Genomic DNA, 18,334 nt, shown 5'->3' with positions numbered 1-18,334 from the left:
CACTCATGACTTTTTTGAACTTATACACCTTTAACACGCCCGAAAACTTGTGCACTAATTCCGAGTGTGAATTGATTAAAAAAAAAAAAAAAACCCTCATGCAAATGGTAAAGGTGCCTGTTAGGGGCACATAAATCAAAGGGCAGAATATGTTATGAAATTATACACATACCGTTGAAACAAAAAGAAGAAAAAGAGAAGAATTAAAAACAGAAGATTCTAGATTGAATAGAAACAATATGTATATAAGTTACTCCTGAAAAGTTTTGTAATGATAGTATTTGAGGTATTATAGATTTAAAGGTAATACTTAATAAAAAGGGGCACTGTGTTTAAACGATATTTTATGTTTTATTATAAGCATTTAAAAAGGATAACAAATGGCGCAGTCGGTAGGATTGAGTAAGAAAGCCATGTACCAAGAACCTCTTTTTGTTTATTTAAAATGTGATGAGCAAATGGTTAAGTTTTTGGTGGATACGAAAGCAGCTGTTTCTGCTATAGGTTATCAATCGCCTTTACTAAAGGGAATTTTGATTGAAGATTTTCAGGGTCGTTTGAATAATGCGGACGGATCTCCTATTAACACTGTGGGAAAGTGTAGTGTTATGGTAGAACATAAAAGTTATAAGGGTCGTTTAACTTTAATGGTAGTTAAACAAGAAACATTCCTTCCTATTTTAGGAAGAAGTTGGCTTGACGAGATAGTACCTGAGTGGAGAAAACAATGGTTTGAGATGTTTGATATTACTAGTGATCTGAGACATATGGAAGCAGTAGATAGCCAAACAGTAAATTTTATTGCAAGCACAATTATTAAATCAATTTGAGGAGGTTTTTAAAGGATCCATTGATATACCTATTAAGAATTTTAAAGTGAATATTCCGGTTAAACCAGGGGCTACGCCTATCTTTAGAAAAGCATATGATATACCTTATGCATTACAAGATCAAGTAAAAAGAGAGTTAGATAAACTATGTAACGCAGGAGTTTTAAAGAAAATTACGCAAGCGGATTGGGCGACGCCTATGGTTATAGTTAAAAAGAAAAACGGCTCCATAAGATTGTGTTTAGATTTTAAAAGGACCCTTAATTTAGTTACGGAAAGAGTAAGCTATCCTTTGCCGAAGATACAGGACGTACTTAATAAGTTGACAGCAGCTAAATATTTTGTATTGCTGGATTTAAAGCAGGCCTATTTACAACTTGAAGTTCAAGAAAGCTCTCTAAAATACTTAGTTGTAAATACTCCCTGGGGTTTATATTTGCATCACAGATTGCCTTTCGGTTTGAACTGCTCAGCTCAAATATTTCAACAGTTCATGGATATAGTAACTAAAGATTTGGAAGGAATAATTTGTTATCTGGACGATGTGCTAATATGGGGAAGCACTTTAGAAGAATGTCATAAAAGAACTACTCAAGTTTTGCAAAAATTCAAGGAGTACAGTATTCAGGTTAATAAAGACAAAAGTGTTTTCTTTGTACAATCTATTACGTATTTAGGTTATGATATTTCACAACAAGGTATTTTACCTGCGAAAGACAAAATGCAGCCAATTTTGGATACACCCCCTCCAAAAAACATTCTGCAGTTACAGTCGTTCATGGGAATGTTGAATTTCTATCATAGACATTTACCTTCTTTACCTACTAATATTCCTTCGTTATACGGTTTATTGAAGAAAGGTGTCAGGTGGGAGTGGTCCAGTAAGCATGAACAAGAATTCCAATTAGCAAAAGACCTGTTAAAGGAAGCTAGGATCTTACATCCTTTTAAAGAAGATGCTAAAGTTGTTTTAATGACGGATGCTTCACCAGATGGAGTGGGAGCAGTATTATATAACGAAGTAGAAGGTCAACTGAGAACAGTTGCTTGTGCATCAGCTACACTCTCGGAGGCAGAAAAAAATTATTCTCAGTTTGAAAGGGAAGCTTTAGCCATAATTTTTGGGGTGCGGAAATTCCACAAATTTCTTTTCGGAAGATATTTTAAAATTTTAACTGATTCACAGCCTGTAAAATGGATTTTCGGGTTGAAAACTGCACCTGATGGTGCTTCTCCGAGAATACAGAGATGGTTTCTCTTATTAACAAATTATGATTTTGACATTGTATATAGTAAATCGGTGAAATTAGCAGATTATTTATCAAGATTCCCTCTAAGAGTGCCGACAGAGGAGGAAAAAGTAGCACCTGAATTTATTAGCGAAATCTCGTCCACTATTTTGGAGAAAGAAGAGATAATGGAAGAATCTAGGAAGGATCCCACGATTTTGAAAGTTAAAGAATGGATGATGAGAGGTTGGCCAAAGAAATTGCCTTCTTGTTTCGATTTCAAGGAATATCAAGACATGTTTAAAAAACGTTTTCAGTTAGAGTGTCAGGAAGATTGTGTTTTTTGGAGAGGAAGGGTTTTAATACCTAGAAGGTTAAGAGACCAATACATGAGAAAATTACACCAAGATCATATGGGTGAATATCCTACGCTAAAATTAGCATCTGAAGAAGTTTGGTGGCCTGATATGATGAATGATTTACGTTGTTTCTTAAGAAATTGTGAGATTTGTGCGGCAGTGGCTAATAATGTTCCTAAGACTAACTACTCTTCTTGGCCTACATCTAGTAAACCTTTTGCTCGAATGCATATAGATCATTGCCAATTATTGGGTTTTCTATTTCTAGTTATTGTCGACACGTTTTCACATTGGATTAAGGTGTGGAGAGTAGATTCTACAAATACAGAAACTACCTTAGAATGTTTGGAGGAACTGTTTGCATTAGTTGGGTTTCCTGAATCTATAGTAACAGATAACGGACCACCTTTCCATGGTCAGAAATTCGAAGAATATTGTAGAAAGCGAAATATTAAATTATTAAATACACCACCTTATTCACCGGAGAGCAATGGTAGTGCTGAAAGAGCAGTGCAGACATTTAAAAGGTTACTAAGGAAACGGTATATTCAAAATGGATACAAAGTTAGCAAACAAGCTGTGGTTCAGTGGTTGAAGGAAATTAACTATGCTTTGTTACACACTCCTTTGAAAACTATACAATCATCACCTGCTTCGCTGATATTTGATTTTAAACCAACTACTTGGTATAATGTTGGTGTAATAGTTCCGAACGAAGTAAAAGCCAGGAGTGTAAGTAGAGATAAACCCGAACGTACTGCTATGGAAGGTAAAATTATTTGGGTAAGAAACTACAAGACAAACTTTCCTAAATTTATTAAAGGAAATTTCGTTAGATACACTGGTTCTAATACAATGGACGTCCTTGTTAATGGTTCAGTTCGGAGATGTCATATTCATCAAGTTAGAATGACGGACCCATTTTTCAAGCAAAATGAGAGAATGACAAAAGTAAATTTTGCAACGCCATTTTTCAGAAGGAGTTACAGTAAGGAGAGTGTAGGTCCTTCTGGCGTAGATAGGAGAATTGATAATGCTTTTCTTCAAAAGAACTTGTCAGAGGAAAGGACATTAGAAGATATAGATGAAACAGTGAGTAGAAGACCACAACGATTACGTAGACCTCCGGACAGATGGGGGTATGAATAAACATTTTTTTTGAGGGGAGAAGGATGTTAGGGGCACATAAATCAAAGGGCAGAATATGTTATAAAATTATACACATACCGTTGAAACAAAAAGAAGAAAAAGAGAAGAATTAAAAACAGAAGATTCTAGATTGAATAGAAACAATATGTATATAAGTTACTCCTGAAAAGTTTTGTAATGATAGTATTTGAGGTATTATAGATTTAAAGGTAATACTTAATAAAAAGGGGCACTGTGTTTAAACGATATTTTATGTTTTATTATAAGCATTTAAAAAGGATAACAGTGCCCACGATAGGGTACATGTCTAATAGACCTTTCGTACTAATTTGAGAACGCTCAATACACCCAATTTTGAGATTATATTTCTCGAGACCCCAGAGAGGGACATGTTAAGAAAATAGTTCTATTGGATTGAGCGTCTTGAAATTAGTAGAAAAGGAGGACTTTGAAATTTATCCAAGCAGGTCTTATTTCATTCATTTATATTTATTTAACCATTGGAATGGGCTATAGTTTTTTTAAATGACCGAAACCAGCGATTATATGAACTGTTCCGGTTGCCGATTATGTAAATTGCGATATCAAATGCTCGGCAACTTTTCTGTTGCCGTCGCCAGTGAGCGAGGGTATGGCAACAAAACTGTTTTGTCTCCGTAAAGTTGCTGACTGCAGGCGACAGCGACGAGATAGTTGCGCAACTGTTTTGTCGCCAGTGAGCGGTAGGCCTTACTTGAATATTACGCTTTGAGCGTTCTGAAACAACCTGCCACTCACTATCACCCACACTTCTGTCTTCTTGTGATGTGCTGCAAGCTGATTCCTTGACCTTCCTGGTTGTGTTTATATTTTCACCTTGTACACCGTTTTGTTTGTTTGGCGATGGACTATTCACTACCTCATAATAATAATAATAATAATAATAATAATAATAATAATAATAATAATAATAATCTCTCACTTTTACCCTAAAGGGCATAATCCTACGACCTTGAATTAAGAAAAGCTTCCTTTTCATTTCATCAGAAAAATAAGTTTCCATTCTCTTCGGAAAATAAATAAACTAATAAAAATAAAAACAAAAAGAAAGAAAGAGAAGGAGGGGAGAGAAAAGAAACTACAACACTTCAGCACATAAACCAATTAGCTTAACATTAAAGACAGAGAGAGTATTGATCAATATAAAGTTTATCCAAGCTTAATTGATTATTTTGTTTGTTTATGGTTATACGTAGCTACAGTCTTTTTCTTATATGGTACACCAAATATTTCTTTTAAAGATAAGATTAAACTACTTCAGAATAGAAGTTACTACATTAAAAAAAATGGCTAATTACTAATAAATTATTTAATGATCAAAATAGATCAGACATGGCAACACTGTGTTCTAAATCATTGTGTATTCTGTCGTTGTGCATGTGTCATGAGTCGCCTCTCTGTTAGTAACCTACTACTTTACGATGAGTTGGCTTAATTTCCAGCCCGTTTCCCCTGCACAGATAATCCAGCTAGATGGTTTCGCACACTCCCAGCTTTTGCAAGGGACATTTCTCCTCTCTAATCTCGTAAGCAACTCTGCTGCGGCTAGGGCTTATCATGTGTAATGTAGCGAAACATGGTAATATCCATTTACTGTTGTCTCTAACATGTCATTAATTGCAATGTTCATGCATTTTGTTTCTCTCGAAGATCCTGTTAGGCGTCCTCCTTGGGAGAATAGCCGTCAGAACGTGCGTTATATAGCAGATAGAGAATTACTCTCGAGTTTTTCCCAGCGGTATATATATATATATATATATATATATATATATATATATATATATATATATAAAGATAATCATATTGCAACAACGAATTTTCTATAATTACATAAGAACGAACAAAAACCATCGTGGGAAGATTAAACATCTATGCAGAAAAAACAGCAAGTTCTTTTTGACGCCATACATTATGCATTTTGTTCTAAAAAGAAAGCGACCAAATTAACATTTATCCTTCCCTGAGTTTGATTTTTTTTTTTTTTTTTTTTTTTTTGTATTTTGGGCGTTTATGTGAAAGCGTGATTATCAAAGGTCGGACCTATCTTTAACGGGGTACCAAACCTTTGACAGGGGCTTGAATGTAAACTTGACGGGTACATAGACCATCATGCATGATCAGTCCATACAGTATGGGATATATCATCTCAGACTATCTTGCCTTCAACAGATTTTCCTTTGTATTTTTATTATTATTATTCGGATCCACGGAGAACGGGAATGGGAATTGCGGAAACTCCATAACGAAGAACTGCAAAATTTATACCTTCTACCAAATATTGCTAGGGTCATCAAGTCTAGGAAGTTCAGGTAGGAAGGTCATGTAGCCAGAATTGAAGAAAGTAGAAACGCTTTAAAAATTTTAACTGTAAAATATAATCGGAAAACGCCCATTAGGAAGACGCAGGTGCTGATGGGAGAGGAATATTAAGATGGATCTCGTAGAAATAAGAGTAGAAAGTAGAAGTTAGATGCAATTAGCTAAGGACAGACATCAGGAGAGCTTTTGTGAACGACACATTGAGCATCCGGGTTCTATAAGTCTTATATTATTATTATTATTATTATTATTATTATTATTATTATTATTATTATTATTATTATTATTATTATTATTATTATTATTATTATTATTATTATTAAAACAATATACTGGCATGAGATATAAACATCTGTATATTTAAGATAATTGAGAGGATATTGTTGTAGAATACCTGACGCATCTTGCTTCTTTCAGTCCATTGATTGTGGGAAAGTATAAAAGCTATAACTTCTAGTCTTTCATACTAGAGCAGTAATGCGGTTACCAAATTTTGTGTCTATGAAACATAACTAGTAAACTTTTAGTTTTTTCAATTATTCGATTTCTAAACTACTACTAATATTTCTACTGCCACTACTATAATGTCAGATTGTCTTGTTTGCTCCAAATAATAATGCACTATTTTTAATGACTTCCACGGCTCGTAGGTATAGTACGACATTATTTTTACGTTGTAGCTGAGTGGTTCCTACAATTATTGTCACCTTGTTTCAAATCTAATGTGATTTTACATAAGGAATGTACTGAGAATGCACATACATATATAAAACTATGAATTAAATGTAGCTTCAAACTCTTCCAAATATGCAGAAGTGTTTGAGTTGATGATGTCTCAAAAGCTGCGACCAGTTAAAATTGATAATCAATAAAATTTTATATTAGAAAGAGATACAGAGAGGGCTCAATTAGTTTTAAATACACTCATCCGTGGCTGTTACGTATCTCTAATCGAATTTAACGGACAAAATCTAGACCACCCAACTAAATTAAAACGTCCTGATATTAAACTAAAAATGTTGAATTTACTGTATGATAGTGTCGTTTGTTTGTTTGTATATTGTAGTTTACCGTCCCTTTTTTCGGCGACACTATGTGAGACATAGACCTATAGTTTAAAGTGGAATCCGTACCACTGTAATGGATTCCAATTTTTTAGTTTTCTTCTCGAAAATCGAACCTGGGACCATGTTCACTAAAACAGGACGGTTACAGTGTTACAGTGGCACCCACGTACAATGTAGAAATATTTTACACCGTCAGATTAAATATTATACTTGATTAAAAGCACAGCACTGCATTATTCTTTCATAAAGTAATTGTGAATATTGGTCAGTTTATATTTAGAGGCGTGAGCTACGGACAATCAGACCGACTTTCCTCGTTTTTATCCGTTAAAACGAGAGATGAGCGAGGGAAAAAGTTTGAATTAAAATAATTCTTTTGTAGATTGTCGTCCCAATTCTTTTGTAGATTGTCGTTTTTATGACTCTTTAGAACAGCATATTGGTATTTATAGACGCAACAGTCTCACAAAGTTTCATAGTATGATGGCTCATTGAACTTAACGGTATCGCTTTGTCTTTTCCTTTTAGTTTTAAGTTCTGACTTTCCATGTTCTTCATTATAGAGTTTCCTTTTTTATTTCCATACTTTTGTGGGAGTTGACGGAGACATCTGCAGAGACAGGGATATTAATTTCTTGTTTTCATAAATGAACCTTGTATCACAAATGTCTTTCACATTCTGATCATCTTTTTCCTTTGTTTTTCCTTGATCAATACGTTCTTTCTCTGTGACTGGTCTTCCATTGGAAAATTAAAGCTCTCAGCCGTAGCAGATGATACTGGAAATCCTTTTATCTATTTTGGCGCAGCACTTGATGACATTTCCCTTCCGTAACTCAGATATTCCACAGTTTTTTACGTTCTCATAAGCATCTTTTCAACAGTCATATTGGTTCAGATCCCAGTCCACAACTTCATTGTTTTCTGACTCAAACTTTTTAGGAATGCTTCCATTTCCACTTCACTCAATTTTGTATGAGAAGTTCTAATACCTTTAACAAACATTTGACTTAATTTGGTATATACTAAAAGAAGAGAAGCGTAAAGAAATAGGATTATTTTATTCACACGTATCAAATGTAGTTTCCAATCTTCCATTTTTCTGCTTTTATCAAGTTCTTTTCAATTATCATCATACTGAAGTAAATTATCGAAAGCTTTGCACTTGTTGCTCTACCGACTCCAATATAAACCCATCTTGAAATTTGTTCAAAACAGTCCTGACTGCTATATTAGTTTCAACGGATTCACAAGAATGTGTTTCATTTACCAATATTTCAAAAATATTTGAATATTTTCTACTTCGTTTCCCCATTAATATTTATATTGTTCAACATATGTCTACCAATGTTTTTTGGGTTAAAAAAAAAGAGGTCTCAAGCACCCATTAATAATGGTTAAACACCATTTTCCGTTGAATTTATAACATAAACCATGATCCATAACTGCTTCTAACCTGTGTCAGACATGAAGTGTCCAACGCCACACACACACACACACACGCATATATATATATATATATCATTGGGCACTTCATGTCTGACACTGGTTAGAAGCAGGGTAACTTAGATATATAAAATCTAAGTCACCCTATGATGTTCGATGAAACTAAAATAGAAATCTCGATATAGAGGTCTGCACGGACCTGGCCTAGCCCGGCCCGTAAGTTTATAATGTGACGCCCGACCCAAATGTTTTAGACTTTAGGCCGGAGCCTGGCCCGAGCTTGTGTAATAATCAAATGCCCTAAATAAGCCCGAATTACAGAAACTTAATAATTAACGCAAAATTGTATTTTTATTTACAACTATTACAGGCTTAATTTTGCAGTGTAAAAGCTTACATGATTGATGCAGAGAGAATAACGAAATAAAAGTAATCGTTTACACTTACTAACTATGTGAATTCTCTAAAGAAAATGGCCGACCCCGTGCAGACCTCTACCTCGATATCGGAAGGTTTACGTATACAGTATTGTTTCCTTGTTCATTAAGTTACCTTGGAAGCTTAATGAAAGACAATGTTCACAATGTCATAATTACTTATTGGCTCATATTCAAAGGTTAGAGATTGTATTTCTGTCACTTCACAAAGTATCACTGTCACTTGTGTTAGTTTTGGCTTTGCAATAAGACCACTTGATTATGACAATCTAGAATTGTTTAGCTAAGTACCTCAATCCAAAGCTATATCACCATAGTGAAGCTATATGAGACGTGGACCTATAGTTTAACGTGGAAGCCGAATCACATGAGCTGCCGCCAGGAATAGAGCCAGGGTCTTCTGTGTCAAAGGTACGTACGCTATCCATATGGCCACAAGGGAGTTCAGAAGCTCTGTGAAAATAAGGATGCTCTATTTCTTAGTGGCGGTTCCCGAGGAAAGTCACATTGATAAAGGCTTTAAATTATACCACAACAAGCTAAGGAAAGAACTCTTCAGAAAGTTGTATTTGAAAACCAATGCATTAAGTAAACGTTTCTTCTTTAGTTTGTGACGACAAGATCTAAATTTTTATGAATGTGCGACTTTCCTCACGAGCCATCGCTGCTCTCTTTTATTGGTCTTACCCTGACGAAAGTATTTTTGCAACCGGGATTGATTTGTTTGTTGATCATTATTTAACATTGAACTGCTTTATTACGAGCTTTTGTCATACCTTTTGTTCTTATCCATTAATAGAATAATTACTTGAAACCTGGAGCATTTTGTTAGTAATACAATATATTCCACTATTGGTAGATTACTAGTGGAACGTGACATTGGCAAATGGATATACTCCTGTACTTATCCCATGGTAATATTTAACATTTCAGTTCATTTGGCTTAAGTTTAGTATTTTAATATTTCCCTGTTTTTATTTCAGACTTTATTGAAGAGAATATTGGGTTACCAACAATGCCGATAAATTAACCTATGACTGTGAAGAAGCGAGGGAAGGAAGCAGAAGCGAGCGAGAGAATTCCACGCAAGGCCTCCAGGAAGGCTCGCCATCTATGTTTGTGGCATGCATTCCATTGTGTGGCTATGCATTTTAGTCTTACTGTCTCTGGCTGCCCAAGGTACGTTTCTTTACAATACTAACCAACAAATTTTAAATTTATGTTTGGCAGATGGACAAGAAAATCTCATTTTAACGAAATCGAATCTCCTGAAACACGAAAATTACAATATCAAATAATAACACGTTGCGTTTTTGTGTAATAGAAGCGATTTACCAGTGGCGGATCTAGCCTGGGGCCGGGGGGGTCCTACGCTCGTCAGTTTTCAGAGTGACGAAAATAATTTAAGCTATTATTTATATATTTTTGAAACTTTATAGTAAATTTATGATTACTTATCATAGTCTGGGGTCTGGCATCCCCCCCCCCCAGTTGTTGCCTTCTAGATCCGCCATTGCGAGTTAGCTTCTGAGAAAAACTAGAAATTATTTAATGTTGTTGATACATAATTTTAATTAAGTCGTTAGTATACTTATTTAACCAAAGGATCTATTAGATATTACATTCATTTTGGAGATAAGCCAATAAACTAATGTTGCCCTCGCAAAGTCTTTGACTTGAATATGACTCAATACATTTCCCTTTTAGGAGTGGGCAAAACTGTTTTTTTTAAATATAAAAACCGGAAACCGGTTTCTAGAAAAACCGAAATCTGAACCGTTTTCGGTTTTTTCATCCAAACCAGTTTCGGTTATCTCCAAAACCGGTTCGGTTTTCTCAAAAACCTGGTTCAGTTTTCACCGAAACTGGTTTCGGCTTTCTCCAAACCCCAGTTCGGTTTCTTACCAGAGTAGTGTTTCGTTCTCCGAAAACCAGATCCGTTTACAATAAAAGCAATTTTGTTTTTAAACATATTGGTTTTTAAGCATATCGGTTTCGGATTGCATTCCTTTTTATGAGAATTTACACGTGTTTGAGCTTTTCTCATATGTGTTCTCCAAGCGTGTTATTTCTGGTCAGAAATAGAGCCAGTTTTGGGAAAACTTAAACCGGTTTCGACGAAAAATTGAATCGGTTTTGGAGAAAACCGAAACCGGTTTCGGTAAAAAAAAACGAACAGGTTTTTGGAGAAAGCCAGGACCGGTTTCGAAGAAAACCGAAACTGACTCGATGAAAAACCGAACCAGTTTGGAGAAAACCGATAACCAGTTTTGGAGAAAGCCGAAACCGGTTTTTAAAATTCAAAAACCGGTTTCGGCTTTCTTAAAAATGTGAAACGGAAAACCGGTTTTTGTGACCACCACTAATCTCTTTCTTGACAGTTACATTAGTTTGCAGAAATCTACTAAATAAAAATAGAAATGTTTTCCTAATTAAAATTTTGCTTATTTTATTTCAATTTTTATTTAATATATTTAGCAATTTTTTTTTTAAAAAAAAGAATATATTATTTATTATAATAAAAGTAAAAATTATTGTGCTTTTAAAATTACGACTTTTCTTTCCCTTGCAATGCATTTCACTTTATCTAATTGAAAATCAGGACTAATCACCAATCATATGAGGTGATATGATTGGTCATCTGCCCTGATATCTCTGCTAGATTTTCTGAATAACATGATGGAACTTTTCTTTTCGTTCGTTGCTCATAGCTCATAAGTTCTCGGAGGGAAGAATGTACGAAGTGAATTTTCAATCAATCTGGCGATGGCTTTAGCTAAATTTTTCATTAGATCTAATCAGGGGCGGATCCAGGACCGACTTCTGGGGGGGGGGGGGACGGTGGGTTGTCATACTGCTACTTAGAGCTACTTTTAAGAGCTTTAAATTCTGGGATGGGTTTTATTTATATGTATAAAATAAGAAAGTTTCCTCTTCTGGAGGGGGAGCAATCGCCCCGATCGCCCTCCTGGATCCGCCACTCTTGTAGAGAAAGTAAAAAGCAGTAGTTTATCTGAATTTACTAAAGAAATATACTTGATACTGTGATGTCCTGATGTATACGTGCTTCTCAGAGACCAGTCTTTCAGAGTATATTGTGACTCAATTGGCGTACGCCCTAAAAGCAACGAAGACAACACTATTTTCTAAATTATTCCTAATAATACAGCAATTATACTTAAATCTCTACACAAACACCGTGTGCGTGGGTTTTCTCGGGGTTCTCCCGTTTCCTCCCATTTTCTTCATTCCATCATTTCATTCATTATTCATTATCACCGTCTCCTTTAGCCTATCCGGCATAACTGTGGGACGTAAAACTCAAAGATTTCATTTCATTTAAATCTCTACAAATTTTACAGTAATATTTGTAATAATGATTCATCATCTTTTTAAGTTTTACGTTCCACGGTTATGCCGGCTAGGCTAAAGGAGACGGTGATGATGAGAAAGAAATGGAATTGTGGAATGAAGAAAGTGAGAGGAAACGGGAGAACGCTGAAAAAGTTCACGGACATGGTGTTTGTCCACCACAAAGCTCACTTAGCGCGAGCTGGGATCGAATCAAGGACTCCATGCACCGGAAATGAACTCTACTACTGAGCCACCGCGGCCCTGTAATAATGATTCATATCGAATAATGCTGACTATCATATGCCTCCTTGATGTCTATGAGATATGCGACTGGCATTAATGGTTTGGTGTTCCCCGTTGTATAATAATAGGATTCTGAGGCTTAGTTTAGAAGAGTCGATAGAAATTTCTATTCTTCAGAGGTATATTGGATACCTAGTGCCAAGATCAAACCATTTATATTTATACACAGTAAAAAATGAGGTGTTGAAACAACATAAAATGACTGTCTCTTTATCGTGTTACTTGTGTGTTTATTCAGTACCAAGCACATCGCCTTCCGAGCATATCAGAAATAACTAGTTAGTACCTGAGAGAATTGGCACTGGTATTTATTATTTGGTATGAGCAAAGCTTTGCGAATATATTTGCCATTTATGCCAAATAACAAATAATATTCTATGTTTTCTGTAATTGGTCACAATAATATTGTTGTAAACCTGTGAATCATTTGACAACAGTTACATGGGTATCAATTCTGTCATCTTCTGTTCTTTTGTGCTAAGACACAAGAATAACAGATAAAACAGGTTGAAGCACTGCTATTTGTGTAACTGTTGTTAAACGATTCATAGGTTCACAACAATATTGTTGTGACCGATTACAGAATACATAGAATGTTATTAGTTACTTGCCATAAATACAAAATATATTGCGCAAAGCTTTGCTCATACCAATAAAAGTCAATGCAAATGCTCACAGCCAGAAACGAGATATTTCTGACTAGCAGCGTTCACCCCGCTTCGCTGCGGTCACCCCGGAACGCAATAAACTTTGTTACTTAGATAATTTTTACTTTTTCGCTTTCAAGTGATATGATAAAAACCATAGAAGATTGCAGTAAATGTTAACATTATATCGCCTGTCATTTATGTTAACCCGCCCCGCTTCGCTGCGGTCACCCCGGAACGCAATAAACGTTGTTACTTAGATAATTTTTACTTTTTCGCTTTCAAGTGATAGGATAAAAACCATAGTAGATTGCAGTAAATGTTAACATTATATCGCCTGTCATTTATGTTAACCCGCCGAGTGACACGGTCATGCGGGTTGCATATAAATACGTTTATTTTTACCTATGATGAACTAACAAAGGATTTGTACGTTACGGACACTTGAATGGTCAATTATCTCAAGACACTGGTAATTAAAAATTAAAGTGATATGATAAAAACCATCTAGGGTCCAAATCCTAATAACCCCCCCAAAATGAAAGAAATTGGTTCAGCCGTATTAGCGTGATGAGGGAACAAAGGATTTGTGCGTTCTCTTTTATATATAAGATATGCTCGGAAGACGTGCTTGGTGTTGAATTGACACACAATTAATACGCTAAAGTGGTAGTCATTTTGTGTTGTTTCAACACCTTATTTTTTGCTGTGTACATGTACAGAAATATTTCTTTATTACATATAACATGAAAATTGTTCATGTATGTTCCTTAAATAATCTAGTGCTGGTATTTAGTAAATGCCATTCCTGTGGTTTACACGTAATCACCTCGACTTGACTGAGTAAGATTCAGATCTGTCGCTAAGTTATCCAATCTAGAAGAATTACATTCTTTTGCAGGCTGTAGATTATAGATTGAATCAAAGGACGTGGATATTCCGAGCAATAATTTACATGTTCTGCTGGAAACAGTTTTAGCTTTGAAGGTAGACTAAGGACCAGAGTTCAGGTTCATGTAGTGTAAATTTTATAACGGATAAAAAATTATGGTATTTAATATTAAATTTTGATATTTTCGAATGTTTCCAGTTTCAATTTGATAGAAGTATTAGTTTTCATTGCAGAGAATACAAAGCTTGACATTAGACTCTTGAATCAAATTGTCAGAGGGAAGGTCAAAGCCTAAAATACTAATTTTCATAATGAAACGGTGCTAATTTATCAAATTCTTATTGGCCTCTTTTATAGAATAGGAAAATAACATTCGCTAATGTAGCATATTTCTTATCATGCTTCATATAGTTCGAGTAGCTACACATCAATTGAACATGCTATTTTCTTACCGTATTTTACCATTTTTATTATTGAATTGCAAAGCTAGACTAGGGAAAATATTCTTAGTTTATAAAACCGAACTGACCTTTAAAATCTCTGAAAATCTTCATCTGAATTTTGGGTGCACTGCTTCTGCCAGTTGAATCCAATGTTGCCAGATAGAGATAGGTTTCCCGCGGCATCGAATATATGACCGTTTTTAAGACTGGCGGAAAATTTAAATTAAACATAGGACATTTTTGTATTAATTTCGAGTATAAGACGCGCCTAAATTGTGGAGTCAATTTTTCGAAGAAATAAGTGCGTATTATAGTCCGTAAAATATGGTAGTTGCCTATACAATCATGTTAGAGGGTAGGAGAAAATTATTTACTATAGCTATTGCTTTCGTAGAAATGGCTTCTTGAAGAAGAGGCTGATACATTCACTGCTGCCGTGCATATATGAATATATGTTACATATAAACAAAAGAAGAGGCAATAAGTGCATTCTGCAGATTTCTCTACAATTTTCATGTTTTTCATATTCTATTACGAATCAGAAATCAATGCATTCAGTTGGGATATAATATTTCGAAACGAAAGAGTTTCTCCCTTTTCCTTGAATACATAAATGTTTTGTGAGTAGTTCATTAAGTGTTCACGAAACTTTCCAGAGTTTTTATGATAGAACAGAGTATTTTAAGAAGATAAATAAAAAGGAATTTTTGTTGGAAAATTTCGTAAATTTCGCTCATTATAAGTTAAAGTAGTCGCCTTTCTTAGAAGTTAGTTGAAAATATTCTTGAGCCAATTGAAACAAATAAAACTATGTATAATTCATTAAAATAAGATAATTATGGTAGCAGAGATAGGCAATTATGTGAAAATCTCCCAGTATGAAGTGAAGTTTAATAACTTACTTTAAAATTGACAGTGAGAAACGTTTTTTCCGTCCATATTCATCAATCTTTATTATAAAACTAGCATATATTACCCGCTTCGCAGGGTTGAAATGAAAATTTAAATGCACAACTCCATATCTCGTGTTTAGTATCCGTGAAATATGCTGTTTTCGTTTTTAATGGCATCAGAAAGATCATTGATCATCTCGGCGACCCCGAAAACTATGGATTCGATACTAATATTGGTCATATATATTTTCCCCTCCCCCATGTTGCGGGTCATGGCATCCAAAGTGTCACCGTTCATCTCAGCGACCCCCAAAAATGTGGATTCAGCACTAATATCTTTCATTTCTGATCATTTTTAAATATCTCTTCCTCCCCTCGCCCAAGTTGCTGAGTTGAATTTGAATTTAAACGGGATCGAAAGTATCACTGTTCATCTAAGCGACCCAGAAAACTATAAATTCGACGCTGATAGTGGTATTATTCGATCATTTTTTCTATATCTCTTTCTCCCCTCACCCAAGTCGCGGGGCTGATTTTGGATTTAAACCGGATCGGAAATGTCATTGTTCATCCAGAAAACTATGGATTAGACACTAATATTGGTCATTAGGGATGCGCATGAGACGAGTCGAGACACGGCTCTTCCAATAGAGAAATATACATTTTTCGAGTTGAAACATCACTTTTACATCACATTTTCTGGTCGAGACTGCCAGGAAATCTTGTCTCGTGCGCATCCCTATTGGTCATTTTATACCATTATATATATATATATATATATATATATATATATATATATATATCCCTCCCCCTCCTCCATGCTGCGGCACACGGCATCAGAAGTGTCACTGTTTGTCTCATCGACCCCGAAAACTATGAATTCAATACTAATATCGGTCATTTTTTTAAATCATTTTTAAATTTCTCTCCCCCTCCCCCCTCCTACCTTGCATCGTCAAAGTGAATAGCCTAAAGCAATCCCTGGCCCCAAAACTCATGTATGTTGAAAATTTGATTGAGATCGGTCTGGTGGCTCAAGAGTGAGGAAGTCACAAAGGCAGTCATTTTTATTTTAGTTATTTTGCATATATATCTCTAATTCCCCTCCCCTAGGTTGGCTTGTCAAAGTGAAACGATAAAAAACACCCAAAGCCCGACCCTCATATATGTTGAAAATTTGATTGGGATTGGTTGGGTGGTTCAAAAGTTATTAGATTTTATTAGTTTTTATTTATACATCCCCCTCCCCTCCCCCTCACCTAGGATCTACCGTTAAAGTGAAATTACAAAAATGTTTCCAGACCCAAACCTCATGTATCTTGAAATTTCGATTGAGGTCGGTCGGATAGTTCAACACTTATTAAGTTACAAAAATAGTAACTTTCCGTCTTATATAAATTGATTGATAGTATATATATCCCCTCCTTCCCCTCCCCTACGTTGCTCCACCAAATTTAAATCATAAAGACAATCCCAGGCCTGAACCTCATCTATGTTGAAAATTTGATCAAGATCGGTCAAATGGTTCAGGAATTATTAATTTTTATTTATTTTTTATAACCCTCCCTCAACCCTCAGTTCTAGCATCAAAGCGAATATCCTAAAATCAGCCCAGCCTCGAAGATCATCCATGTTATAAATTTGATCGAGATCGGTTGGGCGGTTCAGGAGATTTAGAGTCACAAACATAGTGATTTTCAATTATATATATATATATATATAGATTAGTTAAAATTGAGTGTACCAGTCAACACCTCCAGCGGTAGCAATAATGCTCAGTGCTACATAGTCTATAAAAACTAATCGGTTTCACTATTATAAGAAATATTAGTAAGAAATATATGAAATTGGCGATATTCCGGAAATTCAGTAAAATGTGCCGTTACTCAGAAAAGGTTGAGAACCACTGAATTAGATTAACAATTAAACATACGCTTAATTTTTCAAAAATTATGCTTTCTCTTTTAATGTTGTTTTCTTTTTTTCTTATTAGTTTTATCTGGACGCTTAGTCAATCAAAATCATGTACAGGATAACAACTTGCCAAAGTTTCTGATCGGAGAAAGAAATGGTTAATTTCTGGACATTCATCACTTGATTAATAGAGGTAATTCGTAGCAAAAATATTATTGTTGATGATGTACTTGAAGCAGAAACCTGTGTAGGTGGGTAACCATTCCGCAGAGATTGAGAAACAGGAGAAAATGTTCCACCTTTCCTGTTATTGAACTACAAATCATGTTTTGGGTTGAGAGAAGGGGTTCCAAAAAAAAAAAAAAATTCCAGTAGGTTTCCCTCGAAGCTTAGCGTTTCATTGTGATGAAATTTATTAACCGGAAACCAAAGGGTTGTAAATCATTACAGAACCTCCTGCTCCTCTGAAATCAATTGAAAAAGGGAAGAAAAACAAGCACCCAAAACTTCTGCTTTTAAAAAAAGTAAAATTTAGGATTTTCTATCCAAAATCATTCAACTGCAAACTGCAATAGCTAGAATATTATGCTTTTAGAAAAGTGCGTATGCATTTGTTATATTAAGATGAGACGCTTAGTAATCATGGTCTGGCAGTTAAAGTTACACATTTAAATTTTCCTTGTAACCGTGACCTGTAGCGTGAATTAAAAGCTTTTGTTAAGGTTCAAATTCATTATGAAGATAAATTATATTAAAATTTGTAAAATCAACGCTAAAATTACACTAAATTCACAGAAAAGTCGTGATTTCGAAGGGTCCGGTTTCTCAGAACCTCCCCTTCGTACGTCCCTGGGGAAGGGTAGCCTTTTATAACAGGTTTTAAATCATCGAACTGTACCTGGTTCAAGTCCCGGCCTGGAGTAGAGTCAGTGTAAATAGTAGGGTTTGTTTATCATAACTTAAGTATTGCATGGAACTACCAGGTTCATCGAAATTTAATTCTAGAAATGCTA

The 18,334-nt window shown here is 35.0% G+C and overlaps 1 protein-coding gene across 1 annotated transcript in view; it reads left to right on the top strand.

Moving 5' to 3' along the window:
* The window catches only part of LOC145664697 (uncharacterized), a 205,984-nt gene that overhangs the window by 118,867 nt on the left and 68,783 nt on the right, over positions 1-18,334 (top strand). The window contains exon 2 of the mRNA XM_081731558.1: positions 9,859-10,054. Coding sequence (XP_081587684.1) covers positions 9,909-10,054 — 146 coding nt within the window. The 5' untranslated portion in view covers positions 9,859-9,908. The remainder of the gene's footprint in view (positions 1-9,858; positions 10,055-18,334) is intronic.

This window comes from Thermobia domestica, chromosome 11 (assembly GCF_964235325.1).
Source record: "Thermobia domestica chromosome 11, izTheDome1.hap1.1, whole genome shotgun sequence".
NCBI classification, from domain to species: Eukaryota; Metazoa; Arthropoda; class Insecta; order Zygentoma; family Lepismatidae; genus Thermobia; species Thermobia domestica.
Note: the sequence above shows the minus strand (reverse complement) of the source record. Positions and strands in the feature narration are given on the sequence as shown.